The sequence below is a fragment of the Mixophyes fleayi genome, chromosome 6, assembly GCF_038048845.1.
Source record: "Mixophyes fleayi isolate aMixFle1 chromosome 6, aMixFle1.hap1, whole genome shotgun sequence".
Taxonomy (NCBI): domain Eukaryota; kingdom Metazoa; phylum Chordata; class Amphibia; order Anura; family Limnodynastidae; genus Mixophyes; species Mixophyes fleayi.
The window spans coordinates 172,522,394-172,537,813 of record NC_134407.1 but is presented as its reverse complement, the minus strand read 5'-3'; the positions used below and the strand labels follow the sequence as shown (position 1 = coordinate 172,537,813).

Genomic DNA, 15,420 nt, shown 5'->3' with positions numbered 1-15,420 from the left:
TCGCTGTAGAGGTACTATAGGGACTATAGCTAAGTTCAACCAAGACTGGTTCAGATGGCTCACTACATATGCCAATGTGACATAGATGTTCCACCTTGAGCCCCTGTCCCACCTTAGTGTTTTTACTATGGTCTGTAATATATGTACCATAATGAGAGATATTGATTATCTTACCCCCGAGCTCTTATGATTCATTTGTAATCCTGATATAATGAGCTTCAGCAACCAAAATAGAGTAGGCTGACTCATTTGGTTAATTTGTAAAAATACACTGGCTGTCCCTTGATCATCTCCCCTCTAAACACCCTGATTGGGCAATTAGAGTCCATTACCATCGAATGATTATAATATCATTTAAGGTTATTTCATTTTAATTTCTGACTATCCACACTGCATCTTTTCTTCTCAACACTCACTTTAGATTTTACAGTGTTTCTTTGTTTTTTTATCATCTCTAAAACATTCCACTTTGCTCTCTCAGCACGGGGGAGTCCTTGGTCATATTCAGAACACAATGTCGCACCTGCGGGAGGAGTGTGAGCGGTTGAATAAGTCCACTATATCGGTAATCCAGGATCAGCAGCAGATGCAGGCACACATTGATGTGAGAAAGGATTGAGAATTGTTTTCTTACCGGCTTTTCCCTATTTCTACTTATCCGTCATTAATTATTAACATGATCTATATCTCTCTTTTATTTCTTCTCTCTATTTTCCTCTTTCTGTTTCTCTTTTATTTCAAACCCTTCCCCTATTCAACTACCCAAACCTCTTCCACACACCCTATATTGTATTTTACCTGCATCCCTTTATGAACGGTCCTCATGCATCGCACATTATCTCATCCGGCAGATCCTGTACCAGTCCCTTGAGAAACTAGATGAGAAGAAAGGAAACAAGAGACACATGGAGCTGGATACAGATGTGGTGAGCGCTGGGTGGCTAAACCAGCACTTTTAAAAACATTTTTAATACCCTACTTAGGGCACTTTATAATTATTTTCTGTAATGTAATAGGCGGTGGTGGATAAAATAACCATAGATCCTTGGTGGAACCTGAGCCATGGAACCCTACGGCACTCCCCGTTCATTTTCATTTGTTCATTTGTTCATTTTCACCCATGCTCACTCTAACTGTTGTGTAGTTCATCCTGGCATCACTGAGATTATGGGAGAATTCCGGACCTCCTTACAAACCTGAGCCACCTGGGTACCATCCCAAATACTGTTATTATAATACATTGCTAACAACAATGTTAACAATTAAATAAAGCCATATTCTCACTTTATTGTAATGCTAAATAATGTGCACACGTTCACCAGCTGCCTAAGAGAGTAAATACATCAGTTTCAGACTGGAATGTAAAAGGACCACTGTGTATTGTCCTTATAGGAAAAATGCAACCAGTATATGCAGTACAAAAATCCACTCCCACTAATAGTCATAGCAGTAGGTTTCCTTTTATCATGGATTCCTGGGGCCTGATGGTCATCTCACTAACGAACCCAGTGGTAACAATGGCCAACAGAAAGATAGAATAAACTAATTTAGTCTTTTGCATTCATTTAGCAGTTTAAGTATTTTTATATATATTAATTAAATTCCCTACCTTTTGGTATTCCATAATCTTTCCTTATTGATCTGCCTAATTTTGCTTCATTATAAGTTCAATGATTTTTAGGGTTATATTTCAATACTAGAATTGCAAACTACATAAGCTTGATTAAGAAAGTGCTATGATGAGCATGTAACTCCTGGGTCCACATAGTTATTCAGTTTGTTTGTTTGTGTCCCATCCACTTGCTTCTCCCTTCCCCCTTTCTTCTTTTACACACTGTATGTCTAATGCCACCTCTCATTTTATCTTTTGCCTCATTCTTCCCATCTTCTCCCTGGCTGGTCAGAAAGCAGACAGGCGTTCATCGGAAGGTAAGGTGAGCCGGATGCGGTTTGATGCCACCACTGAGCAACTGAGCCGCATGATCCAGGACCTGCTAGGCAGAGTGAGTGGGCAGGAGCAGGACTGGCATAGGATGCTGGAGAAGATCAACTTTGAAATGCAGAGTAAAGTGAGTCAATTTAGGTGTAGATATAGTATCTTTTATCTCTCAGTTTGACACAGAACCAGTTGGACTAGGAGTTGGACACTAGAGCAAACTGTAAGTTGTTTTTCTAAGAGGATAACAAAATTAAAAGTAACTGGTTGTGATGACAGGCAAAGATTATCCCAACAATGGTATTTGAGTAACTGATTTAATAGTATAGTAATTTTTATATGTTTTCCCACTGCATGTATTGGGCAACCAAGTGATGCTCAGCTCCTCCCTGGTGATACTGGCTGGCAGCGATAACAGGACAGAGGTCTTACCGCTTACCAGTCCAGTGACCTGTCCCTCTGCGTATGCATGAGCCGGCATGCCCGCTCGCACTGTCACACTGGAAGTGAAAGACCGGATTTGAGCTTCCACGTCTAGATTTGTGTAAAATAAATAATAAGAAAAAAATATAGAAACTTTACAAAACAAAGAATTAAAAAAGAAAAAAAAAATCTCTATTTTAAAATACGAAGACCTGACGAAGGCAGCTGCTGATGATAGTCTTCACTGGCCTGGGGGCGTTGATAAATAGTAGAGATTGATAAACCCGTCAAAAAAAATCCCATTTCCTGCCTGATCTAGGGCTTTTAACCTACTGATGAAGGGACCCCATAATTTTGGTACTGAAATTATTATGTCTGTGACTGACATTTGGGGATCTATTTGTTAAAGAGAGATAAGCCCTAAATCCTGCAGGAATTTTTATGCATGATTTAGGGCTTCTTCCTATTTACTGAAGCCCTCGGCCGGTAAAGGCTATAGGCGGCAGGTGGCCTTCCTCGGTAGGCCTCTTTACCAAGGACAGGGTTAGTACAAGTACCTCCGCTGTCCTCTGATTGCTAGATGCTTAGGATGACGCTGGCTGGAGATGGCCATGGATAAAAAAATATTAAAATTAAGCAAGCACTCACAGAGGGTCCCAGGAGTGGCTCTGCAAGTTGTAAGACTCATCTTAGTGCTCCCAGCAAGTATAACCAGAGAGCTTGAAACATCTTCTTACTAAACTACCCGATAATAGATTTTCTATGGCGGAGAAATGCTGCAATAGAAAATCTTGTTGTCAGAGAGTCTTAATAAGTAGACTCCTTAGAGTTACAGCTATTATTAAACATAGTAGGTTAATTGGCTGCTATCAAATTGACCCTAGTCTGTCTGTGTGTGTGTGTGTATGTTAGGAAATTTAGATTGTAAGCACCTATGAGGCAGGGACTGATGTGAGTGAGTTCTCTGTACAGCGCTGTGGAATTAGTAGCGCTATATAAATAGCTGATGATGATGATGGTGAGTAATTAGGACATTTGGGGCAACCCCTTGCCATTTCTGTGTAAAGACATGATGGTATAGCAGAAGGCAGGATTCATGCAGGTTATATCTGAATCCTTTATTGCATTGGTCTACTTAAAATAAAAATAAATGATAGCTTTTTATGACAATACCTCAACAACAAGTTGATGTGGTGCATCTCCTTTATGGGAGCCTTGTATATACAGGATGTAGTACATTCATCTGCCTATACACTACTTGCATAGACAGCTGTATACAGATATGTGTCTCATTATCTGATTCTACTGTACAGTTGGACCGCAAGGAGCTGGATCCTTTTAAGAATAAGTTAGAGAGTCGTTGGAAAGAAATCAGCCAGTTGCTAAAGGACCGTCCTCCCCAGTATGAATCTGATGAGGCTGCAGGTATCCGCAAGTAAGTATCACTGTATGGACATAGCTAAGTAGAATGAGGAATTTGTATAATAAATAAAGCACTATAGGTAACATCATACCTTATCAATGTAAATACTATATAGCAGCATTTATAAGGAGTTCTTGTGTGGTCCAGAGTCCCAGATATATTTAGATTATGTCAGTGCTGCTATATCTGTCCAAAGGATAAAAACCTGTAAAAAGGAGGTAATTTAGCCTGTGATAGGGAGTCGACAAGTGCGCGTTCATTCTACTACCTGAGACAGCAAATTAAATGTCATCCTTTACATCTCTTGAACAAATTACCCTAAACCTTTACATGCATAGAGCCTTTGTGTAAAATAGCTCTGCGCATGTTCAGCCAATTAAATTATGCCAATTAGTGCAATTGCATACAATTCATGTCTGAATGCAAATGACACGACTGCCTACGACCATATTTGCCTACTTTTAGGCATTGAAGTCCGGGAGTTCCCGGACAGGGGACGTGACTAGAGGATGGGAGTGGGCGGGGCACAACCAATCGCGTCATTTTGGCCCCACCCCTCGCATCAAAAATGATGTTGTGATGCGGAGGGAGGGGTCAAAATAACGTGATTCGCCATGAATCACATTATTTTGGCCAGGTATTTGCCGGATGTGGGAGACTTGCCTTCTCTCACGGGAGTCTCCCGGACATTCCGGGAGAGTTGACAAGTATGCCTACGACTTGAAGGGTGGAATGGGGGAGGGAAGTGAAGGATGGACGTATAGGCAATGTACATAATGGCGTGTCAAGGGCACACCAACGCAGATGCAGCAGATTTGAGTCCCGTGTTTCTCTTACGTATGTCTATTTTAGCCGTATCATTTGCACCAGGTACAGGGCAGGTGTAAGTGCCGACTGATAGTGATAACTAACACGGCACAGTCTTTGTATTAAAAGCTACACATATGTGTGCTACTAGATACCAAGAATATGTGTATGCAAGTATGATAGATTATACAAATGCATCATATGTACAGTACGCATTAGGAGCATCCTGATTTATGTATTCTGATATATTCTTATTAATGATTATAGTTAAGAGTTGTTCATTTATTTTATAAAATATATTTTTTTGGCATGATGGGACTTTATATTGCACATACGCATGAGCGTATCCTGCACTCTGCTCTCTCTGTCTACAGCAAGTAACGTTTAGTCACAGTGTACTTATACTAAGATTCAAATGGAAATGTATATTGAGATCCACTTATATTTTAATATGGTTAAAGCTCAAGTTCTCTGCTCATTATTTAAATGCAAGTTTCGTGCAGGTTACGTCTGAAGATGAATCAGGCCCATAGTGTACATAAACAAATAACAAAAAATGTTGTAAGCATGTATCAATAAGATATAAATCAACTTAAACTTTTGCATTAAAAAAGTTTGTTTAAATAGATTCCCAAAATTTGGCAGCTATCACAAGCTCATTATAAACTATAAACTATGAATTATTAAGTGCCCCTTAAAAAAACAGGAACACCCATGTGATCTGAGGTTTGCGCTGGCCAAAATACCCCCCCACCCCAATACTCCGTTTAGAGGTAAAATAAGGTAATATAGTTATAAGAACCTATTTCCATGTGTCCTTTTAATTTGGTAACATAAGTGTCAGAGAATGACATGCCTGTACAGGCTGCACATTGCTGGCCCTAGCAGCATCAAGCTCCAACACTGGTCCACCAGGAGGGCCAGATGTCAACCCAAAACATTAAGTGGGACACCCCTGCTTATAACAATGGGAAGAAGGGCTAGGTACTGAGTGAGTCATGTCATCTATTTATTCATTTTATTTCCTTCTGTCTTCACTCTACACCATAGTTCGGTGTACAGTAATGGTGGAAGAAAACAAAAGTATTTACTAACGGGAAATACTACACTAATTATCTGTCTAACCTCCAGCCTTTCATATGCCTGTTACACAAGTGATTGCCCTCCTATTGTATTGGAGCGCCATGCAGGAATTGATAATTGCAGTAGTAGTAACATGCCGATCAGCCAGAATAAGGGAAGTTCCCCCTACAGAAGTGACTTGATGATATATAGCATACGACGAGTAAAGTGCGATTCAGCATGACTGGAGAGGGTTTCAGTGCACACTGTGTATGAATTAATGTCACACACAAGGTTTATTTTCTAATGCTACTATTAGGTGCAATGCACTCTTTAATTTTTCCAACAACCACTCAGACACTAGCTTTCATTGTCTAACTTGACCTAGACAGGTAACAGGTAATAGCTGATTGGTTTCTGTGTTTCAGTGCAAACCTTCATCATCATCATCATCACCATTTATTTATATAGCGCCACTAATTCTGCAGCGCTGTACAGAGATCTCATTTACATCAGTCCCTGTCTCATTGGAGCTTACAGTCTAAATTGCATAACACACACATACACACACACACACACACAGAGAGAGAGAGAGAGAGACTAGAGTCAATTTGATAGCAGTCAATTAACCTACCAGTATGTTTTTGTTGTGTGAGAGGAAACCAGAGCACCCGGAGGAAACCCACACAAACACGGGGAGAACATACAACCTCCACACAGATAAGGCCATGGTCGGGAAGTGGTGTGAGGCAGAAGTGCTAACCACTTAGCCACCATGCTGCCCTTGGACCTGAATGCAAGTTTAATAATTGAGCCTACAGACTGCTGATAGTATACGGTTATATCAAAGAAGCCTCCACATTTCCACTTTCCTTTTACTGGTTTATTTAGGTCTTTATTATTATCGTTTATCTATATAGTGCCACCAATTACACAGGGCTGTACAGAAAGAAACCCTCCCAAACACATGGAGAACAGAACTACACAGATAGGGCCAGGATCAGGGATGGAGTTCATGGCCCCAGCACTGTGAGGCAGCAATGCAACCACAAGGACACAGAGCAGCCCCACATTTGAAAATACATTTTCCACATATTAAAAAGCCATACTGTAATCCTAGGGTGTCAGATAAGAGCTATCAGGATACAGAGGCAGGCTTACCATAAGGGTACGGTGTGTCCTGGGTACAGAGATGTGGCTCCAGCTCCTCTTTATGTACCTAGCGTCGCTTGGCCTTCCCTTCTTATAAATGGTTAGTTTGTAATAACCTGAGCTTGGAACCTACAACTGTAATCACCTGGGTCATTACAGCTTTTTATTACATATTCCCTGGATGAACACTAAGCTATTCGCTGGATGCAGGACTTCAGAACCAGCCAAAACCAATATTAGAGACACTATATTGCAAAGGTAGAATGGCAGTTCCATAGTTTGATATAAGTGGCATCTGGGGGTAAATGTATGAAGCTGCAAGTTTCCGGCGGGTTTGAAAAGTGGAGATGCCTATAGCAACCAATCAGATTCTAGTTATCATTTATTTAGTGAATTCTACAAACTGACAGCTAGAATCTGATTAGTTGCTACATCCATCAACATCTCCACTTTTGAAACCCGCCGGAAACTCGTAGCTTGAAACATTTACCCCCTAGTGTTCAAATTACCATGAAATATGTGAAACATCTTCCAACACCTTAGACATTGGAGCAACATCATTTTTATACAAAACGTACATTGTTTTTCTAACCAGTATTTTTCAGTGTGATATTACTTGACATACGGAAAAACATTAGATATGTCTAAAAGCAACGTAATCTGCCTGCGGATGATATTAATACACTTCCCATCTTATAGTTTACTGAAGGTAGATGGGACATAACAATCTTTGAACCTCTACATTATTTACCCCCAGGCAGCTATTCTCAAGATTTCACTGCATCTCTTGTGACCGCCCAGTGGATATGATGGTACCAGGACCGTAAGTTTTTATATACTCGTAATTAAATGATGTAACACAATCAGCATAGGTCACTGGCAGAACACATAACATTTTTCTTTCCCTTTTCCTCTCATTTTTGTGAACAGGCAGATATTAGCCATCCCGAACATTCCTGGTCTACCACCCCCACGCTCTAACCGGCCATATACGGTGTATGAACTTGAACAAGTCCGGCAACACGGTCGCAGGTTAGTGGCGGGAAGGGTCACACGTCACATGATCCATAACATTTTGCTGCGTCAAAGTAAAACCTCAACTTTACAAATTGTTGTAAATTATTTCTTTGTTAAATCTGATTTTAAAGGAGATCAGACTTAGATAGAAAACCTTCAGATTTTGGTTTGTAAGACTTACCTCCATACACATAGCTACTGAATTATTTGTGTGAATACTAGATGTTATAAACAAATACTCTAAAAGCCACAAGAATGACATTGCCCATATACTAACAAAATCCCCCCCCCCCAAAAAAAATAAAATATATTCTTGAGTAGCTGTGGCATTTTATAAATGTGAAGACTGAGTTAACTAGCTTAAAAATTGATAACTAAAGGTTTTTTGTTACTTGTCAGAACTAAAGATATTTGTACAGAGACTGTATTCTGTGTTACATTTTTTCTATACACATTAGAAACACCTCTAAAGTGATCTGTTAAGGTGTCCACACACGCAACCATTTTTTCTCATGATGCATTTTCATATCATATGAGGTATTAAAAATATCATCATCATCAGCTATTTATATAGCGCCACTAATTCCGCAGCGATGTACAGAGAACTCACATCAGTCCCTGCCCCACTGGGAGCTTACAGTCTAAATTCCCTAATATACATAGACTGAGATAGACTAAGGTCAGTTTAATAGCAGACAATTAACCTACCTGTACGTTTTTGGAGTGTGGGAGGAAACCAGAGCACCCGGAGGAAACCTACGCAAACACGGGGAGAACATACAAACTCCACACAGATAAGGCCATGGTCGGGAAGTGAATTAATGACCCCAGTGCTGTGAGGCTGAAGTGCTAACCACTAAGCCACCGTGCTGCCATATCAACTATGAATGTTGCACATGAATGATCTTGTTTAAAAGTAAAGGTGAGTAATTTGGATTTGGAGAAATCCGGCAGATCTGAATTTTCAGGGTTCCGAGTCGAACCGAGTCATGACTCTCCAATGGTCCCTCACACCAAATTTGGATCCAAAAACGAAGCAGAACGTCATTTCCGCTAAAATGACAGATCTTTTGAGTTTTGGGTTGATATCTTCTATATATTGCCCTCACTTCTGTCCTCAGCTGCCATTTTAGAAGTGATAGCATGTGGAAAGGACATTTGCTGCAATTTTGTGCTCCTGAAGTGGCTTGTAGAGGGTTGGATAGGATGAAAGAGGCAACATATATTGAAATAGCTGTGATCATTAAAGCCATGACAGCTCTGTTAGCATCAGATGTACATCCGCCATCAATGCGTCAGGTTTTGCGATCATGTGTCCACGCTACCAAATTCCACTTCGATTCCATTTCTCCCAACAGCAGTTTCTTATCTGTGCCTACAGGTTAAACAAAGTCATTCAGTCCCTAGAAAATGCCACTGTACCGATTATCCACTTAACTACGGATATGTGGACAAGTGGTACTGGTCAAACAAAAGACTACATGTCCGTAACAGGCCACTGGGTAGGTGTATCGCCTTCAGCAGCAGCAGTGCCTGTACCATCATCATCCTCCTTCTCATCTTTTCAGCATAGTCTGTCACTGCCAGATCATTCACAGACAAGCTACTCTGTGTATCGCTGGCTTTACTAAGAACATACTGGTGTCAATCTGTTGGAAAAACCTTGGAATGTCATAACAAAATGGCTCATGTAAGACTCTCCTCAGGATTCCTCATTGCAGACAACCGAGAGAACATTGTGTGCGCTTTACCACTGGGTGAATTTCTACACGTACCATGCTTTGCACACACAATAAGCCTGGTGGTTCAGAATTTATTAAAAAATGAGTTGTCAGAGCAACAGATGCTGTCTCTGACCCAAACAATTTCTGGGCATTTTCGGCATTCACCTCTTCACTTCTGGGTGTAGGTCACCTAGGTCTATCTTCTTCTCTAAAATGTCTATTGATGCCGCTGCTATCCCATCTGATGAGCTTTTATTACTGCCTTTTCTTTTCTACAGCGGCCACCCTATCAGCCACTGCTGTGCCACTATGTTTCATAGGGATCATTTATATTATGAAACTGCCATGTAGTTGTGCCGCTGCTCTGTCACTATTTTTAGCTAACTAGCTCGCTGAAGCCTTTGGCCAATATTGGTGAACATTTTGACAGTTGTGAGGTGGTCTTTAAAAAATAGACTGTAAATTAATGTAAATGAATGTTAATTATATAAATACTAATGTAGGGCAAAAGCAGCTTAAAATTACACGATTATAAATGTTTTTCACATTTTTAATGAAATCCAGATATAAAAAAACACATGAGGAAATTTGGCCAAAGCCAAAACATGAAGATGATTTTAGAACCAAAACCAAAACCAAAACATGAGAGCCTGCACACATCCTACTTAAAATATCCTTGGTGAAAATGGCATTCACAAATGTTAGTGTTCAAATGTAAGAATGTGATTGCCCAGTACTTGAACACAATTGTATTGCTGTGTGTGTGTGTGTGAGCGGATTGAACAATCAATTTCTGTGCATGCTCACATTTAGCAAGTTACTTAGATAGTCTTTGTACAAATCATTTGTGAAAATATATTTTGATTAAGGTTCATGCAGAAGAATTAAATTCCTAGTGATGTGCTGCAGAGTGCCTCCAGAATCCACTACACAGCAATGTAACATCCTGCGATTGTTCCTCACATACAGGTGCGCAGGAAAATCTGTGACATTTGGGTACAGTAGTACCTGGAAATAAACAAAGCCGGACATTGTGGTGATGGCCAGTGACTCATCGTGGGGAATTGAATTCCCCCCATAGATTTGTGGGTAATATAATACAGCAGGAATATGTTTAAAGTTTATTACAGTTTACTGTTGCTTCAGAAGTTGGTGGAGAGATATTAGTGACAAATGGAAAAGCGAGAGTTCTTAAAAGTGGTATAGAAGCAGGGGTAGGGAAAACCAAACTGATGCTATAGTAGTGTGGTCAGACCAATAACTGCATAACCACCCCAAATATCCAGCTTTTACTGTGGGTAAAAATCAGCAGCCTGCGGATTGAAGGTGTGGCCAAGACCAACCAAGGGTCATTGTTAAGGATGTTTAGGGGCATGGCTAGAGAGGAGCGAAAATTTCAAGATTGTTCTCCAAAATTGGAAGTTCAGTTGAAATGCTCTTCACACAGTTTGCTGAGATTTTGGTTGTATCTAGACATGTAATATGCAACAGTATGACGGATCAGAGGAGGACGGCTCTGTGAAGTGGGTTGACTGGTTTGATCCTTTGTGTCTTTTTATTTAATAGTCAACACGTTCCTGAGCTTAGTGATTATGGATATATGTCAAGCTCCCGGAGCTGTGGAGGAAGTCACACACTGACCTTCTCGCATCGGCGTTATGCCAGGCTGCAGGGCAACACCACATGTACCCCTCAGGAGGAGGAAAGTGAGGTTGGTGGCCTAAATGTAAGAGGAGACATGCGTGTGATAATGAGAATATTGTCATGTTACTATAAGCTACAACACATGTAAAAACTTGTTACATTTATGTCGCTGTACTGTTTTATACCTGTCCCTTACATGCACTCCCTTTACCATATTTCTATAGCTCACTATGGGGTCTGTTTAACAGAAAATCACCTATCACAGCACAGCAATTTAAAAGCTTGCTTTAAAAATCTTAATTTATCATTAAAATCTTGGATCAACTTAAAGCTTCGCTGGGCCACTCTGTGGGGATATGCCAACTAGCCAGTTTATACATGCTCAGTGAAACTGAAAACCCAGGCTTGAATCTCAGTTCCATTTAGTTAAAATATAGAATTGTAAAAAAAACAAAACAAATATGTTAAAAAAAAAATATATATATATATATATATTGACTATTAAAAATGCTTTCTTTGGGGAATAAATTAATTGATTTTCTGCCTTTTGTTCTTTAATAAATAAACCCCTTTATATCCTTTCTTACCCTGTTTTTAAGCCACCTCTTTTATCTACTGCAAAATAAACCAGAGCTGCTACAATCTATTCTCTATACCCTGTGTTATCCTACTCACTTTAGTCTATTGTCCACATTTTCACACTCTATACTTTCTACTTTATTTTTATTTTTGCTAATTCCTCTTTCCATCAGCAGGGGGAGGTAGATATTCTAGGTTTTGATGGGCACATCTACCGGGGCAGGATGGATGCCCGTTTTCCAGCCATTCGCACAAATGATGGTAAGGAATAATATATTTTTTTATCATAAAGGGGAGATTTCTCTAGGAGGGGGAGGGAGAAAGCTGGAGGAAGGAGAAAATCTTCCTGGACAATTATACCACTAAATCTGTGGGCACTCTCTATGGTAGGAACGAAGTTATGTAGTCATATTTACTTTTATACAATGTAGAAGCCCTATTGCACTAATTAAACAACAACTGTTAGTTGTTCTGCATTGTGGCTAGTAAGCTCCTTACAGCTGTTATATTAGCAAAGATCCATAATATGATCTTGAGGTTTAGGCTTCTCAGCAGACAGAGATGGGAGACTGAATACAGAATAAATGCTGTAGTATTAGTGGGTACATGCTTAAGAACACATTAGAGAAAATAAACAAAAATCCTATAAAGGTTAGTCTTATTTTTCTTTATTTATAACATATTACAACATATTGCATATTAAGCAATTCTGTACAACGAGGGGACACAAATAAGCCACCTACAATGACATGAAAGGTAAATATGGCCCTGGCCAAATGAGCTTACAATCTAAGCAGTGTAGGGAACACATAAGTTAGTGTAATAACAATTGTAGCTGGTGGTATAGGAAATGTTTGTGGTTGCAGGATCAACATTATTAGCCACCAATTTTAAATAATTTTTGCCCAGCTACCGGTGGTGTGGGTGTGGTTGGAATAAGGAGAGACGGTGGAAGGTTGAGACATAAGGTTGTGAAGCAGAAGATTCACAAGACCACAGACAAAGAATTATCCTCACCTAGATATCTGTCCTGGTTCTCCCTTTAGCTCAAATGCCAATTTGGATATTATAAATATATGTAACCCCTTTACCTTAACCAGGCACCTGTAGAGAGTAGTGAGCTTCATCATTGCATTGTATAGACACAAAGGTCCCACTTGGAGAAATCTTCAGTATAGAAGCAGCTCCTCCTCATACCAGTCACACAAGCAGCAGAACCTCAATACAATAAGAAAATAGAGGTATCCTTTCTAGTAGTTATATCATATAGATAATACAATATTACTCATATATGGATGTGGTCAGAGGGGATTTACAACATCACAGACTCCTTTGCGGTCAGGATGTTCTTTAAACCCATGGCCGGTTGCAGTCATCAGTCCCATCTAGGACTAGTTCTGATAGATGCTTACTTGCTCTAATTCTATATTTCTGTGTAAGAAGGAGAGTGTATGAGAGAAACTATAGTTAAAAATGTAACTATACTATTCATCTTCTTATTTTTACCCCCATTTACTAAAATATACATTTTTAGTTCAATACATTTTACTGTAGATTTGCCATATATATTTCGAAGTAAAGTACTGCACATATAAACACACCCACGTACATTATCAGATGGTATAAATGCCCTTCAGGCTATCAGAGGGCACATGTCTTGGCACAGAATATATCTCTAAGAACTAGGGATGAGCGCACTCGGATTTATGAAATCCGAGCCCACCCGAACGTTGCGGATCCGAGTCGGATCCGAGACAGATCCGGGTATTGGCGCCAAATTCAAAAGTGAAACTGAGGCTCTGACTCATAATCCCGTTGTCGGATCTCGCGATACTCGGATCCTATAAATTCCCCGCTAGTCGCCGCCATCTTCACTCGGGCATTGATCAGGGTAGAGGGAGGGTGTGTTAGGTGGTCCTCTGTGCTGTTTAGTTCTGTGCTGTTTAGTTCTGTGCTGTTTAGTTCTGTGCTGTTTAGTTCTGTGCTGTTTAGTTCTGTGCTGTGCTGTGCTGTGCTGTGCTGTGTTCTGCAGTATCAGTCCAGTGGTGCTGTGTGCTGTGCTCTGTCCTTCTGAGGTCAGTGGTGCTGCTGGGTCCTGTGCTGTGTCCTGTTCAGTCCAGTGGTGCTGTGTCCTGTGCTCTGTGCTTCTAAGGGCATAGTTATTTCCCCAATATTCCCCTGTGTTTAAAAAAATAAAAAAAAGTTTTTTTAAAAAATACCAAAAACTACTTTAATATTTTTTAATTACCACAAAATTTGCACAACCAATCCTGCAGTATAAGCCCATTGGTACTGCAATATTACCAAGTTCACACATTCAGCAGTAAAAGTCCAGTGGTACTGCAATATTACAAAGTTTACACATTCTGCAGTATCAGTCCAGTGGTGCTGTGTCCTGTGCTCTGTCCTGCTGAGTTCCGTAGTGCTGCTGGGTCCTGTGCCGTGTCCTGTTCAGTCCAGTGGTGCTGTGTCCTGTGCTCTGTGCTTCTAAGGGCATAGTTATTTCCCCATTATTCCCAAGTTTTTAAAAAATAAAAAAAAAGTAAAAAAAAATAAAAAATTAAAAAAAAAAAAATATATATAATAATTATAACCAAATTTGCAAAACCAATCCAGCATTATAAGTCCATTGGTACTGCAATATTACCAAGTTCACACATTCTGCAGTATCAGTCCAGTGGTGCTGTGTCCTGTGCTCTGTCCTGCTGAGTTCCGTAGTGCTGCTGGGTCCTGTGCCGTGTCCTGTTCAGTCCAGTGGTGCTGTGTCCTGTGCTCTGTGCTTCTAAGGGCATAGTTATTTCCCCACTATTCCCAAGTTTTTTAAAAATAAAAAAAAAGTAAAAAAAAATAAAAAATTTAAAAAAAAAAAAATATATAATAATTATAACCAAATTTGCAAAACCAATCCAGCAGTATAAGTCCATTGGTACTGCAATATTACCAAGTTCACACATTCTGCAGTATCTTGTGCTACATATAATGGAGACCAAAAATTTGGAGGATAAAGTAGGGAAAGATCAAGACCCACTTCCTCCTAATGCTGAAGCTGCTGCCACTAGTCATGACATAGACGATGAAATGCCATCAACGTCGTCTTCCAAGCCCGATGCCCAATCTCGTAGTACCGGGCATGTAAAATCCAAAAAGCCCAAGTTAAGAAAAAGTAGCAAAAAGAGAAACTTAAAAAAGCTTAGGCCCTGGCCCGTGTTCATGACTAGTGGTTCAGCTTCACCCACGGATCTTAGCCCTCCTCCTCCTCCCCCCCCCTACAAAAAATTGAAGAGAGTTATGCTGTCAGCAACAAAACAGCAAACAACTCTGCCTTCTAAAGAGAAATTATCACAAATCCCCAAGGCGAGTCCAAGGGTGTTGGTGGTTGTCAAGCCTGACCTTCCCATCACTGTACGGGAAGAGGTGGCTCGGGAGGAGGCTATTGATGATGTAGCTGGCGCTGTGGAGGAACTTGATGATGAGGATGGTGATGTGGTTATTGTAAATGAGGCACCAGGGGGGGAAACAGCTGATGTCCATGGGATGAAAAAGCCCATCGTCATGCCTGGTCAGAAGACCAAAAAATGCACCTCTTCGGTCTGGAGTTATTTTTATCCAAATCCAGACAACCAATGTATGGCAATATGTAGCTTATGTAAAGC

The 15,420-nt window shown here is 40.2% G+C and overlaps 1 protein-coding gene across 1 annotated transcript in view; it reads left to right on the top strand.

Moving 5' to 3' along the window:
- LOC142095402 (uncharacterized) overlaps positions 1-15,420 on the top strand; it is a 61,430-nt gene that overhangs the window by 34,726 nt on the left and 11,284 nt on the right. Inside the window, exons 9-16 of the mRNA XM_075178351.1 lie at positions 482-604; positions 852-926; positions 1,905-2,069; positions 3,673-3,794; positions 7,561-7,626; positions 7,734-7,835; positions 11,111-11,288; positions 11,941-12,028. Of these exons, the coding sequence (XP_075034452.1) occupies positions 482-604; positions 852-926; positions 1,905-2,069; positions 3,673-3,794; positions 7,561-7,626; positions 7,734-7,835; positions 11,111-11,288; positions 11,941-12,028 (919 nt within the window). The remainder of the gene's footprint in view (positions 1-481; positions 605-851; positions 927-1,904; positions 2,070-3,672; positions 3,795-7,560; positions 7,627-7,733; positions 7,836-11,110; positions 11,289-11,940; positions 12,029-15,420) is intronic.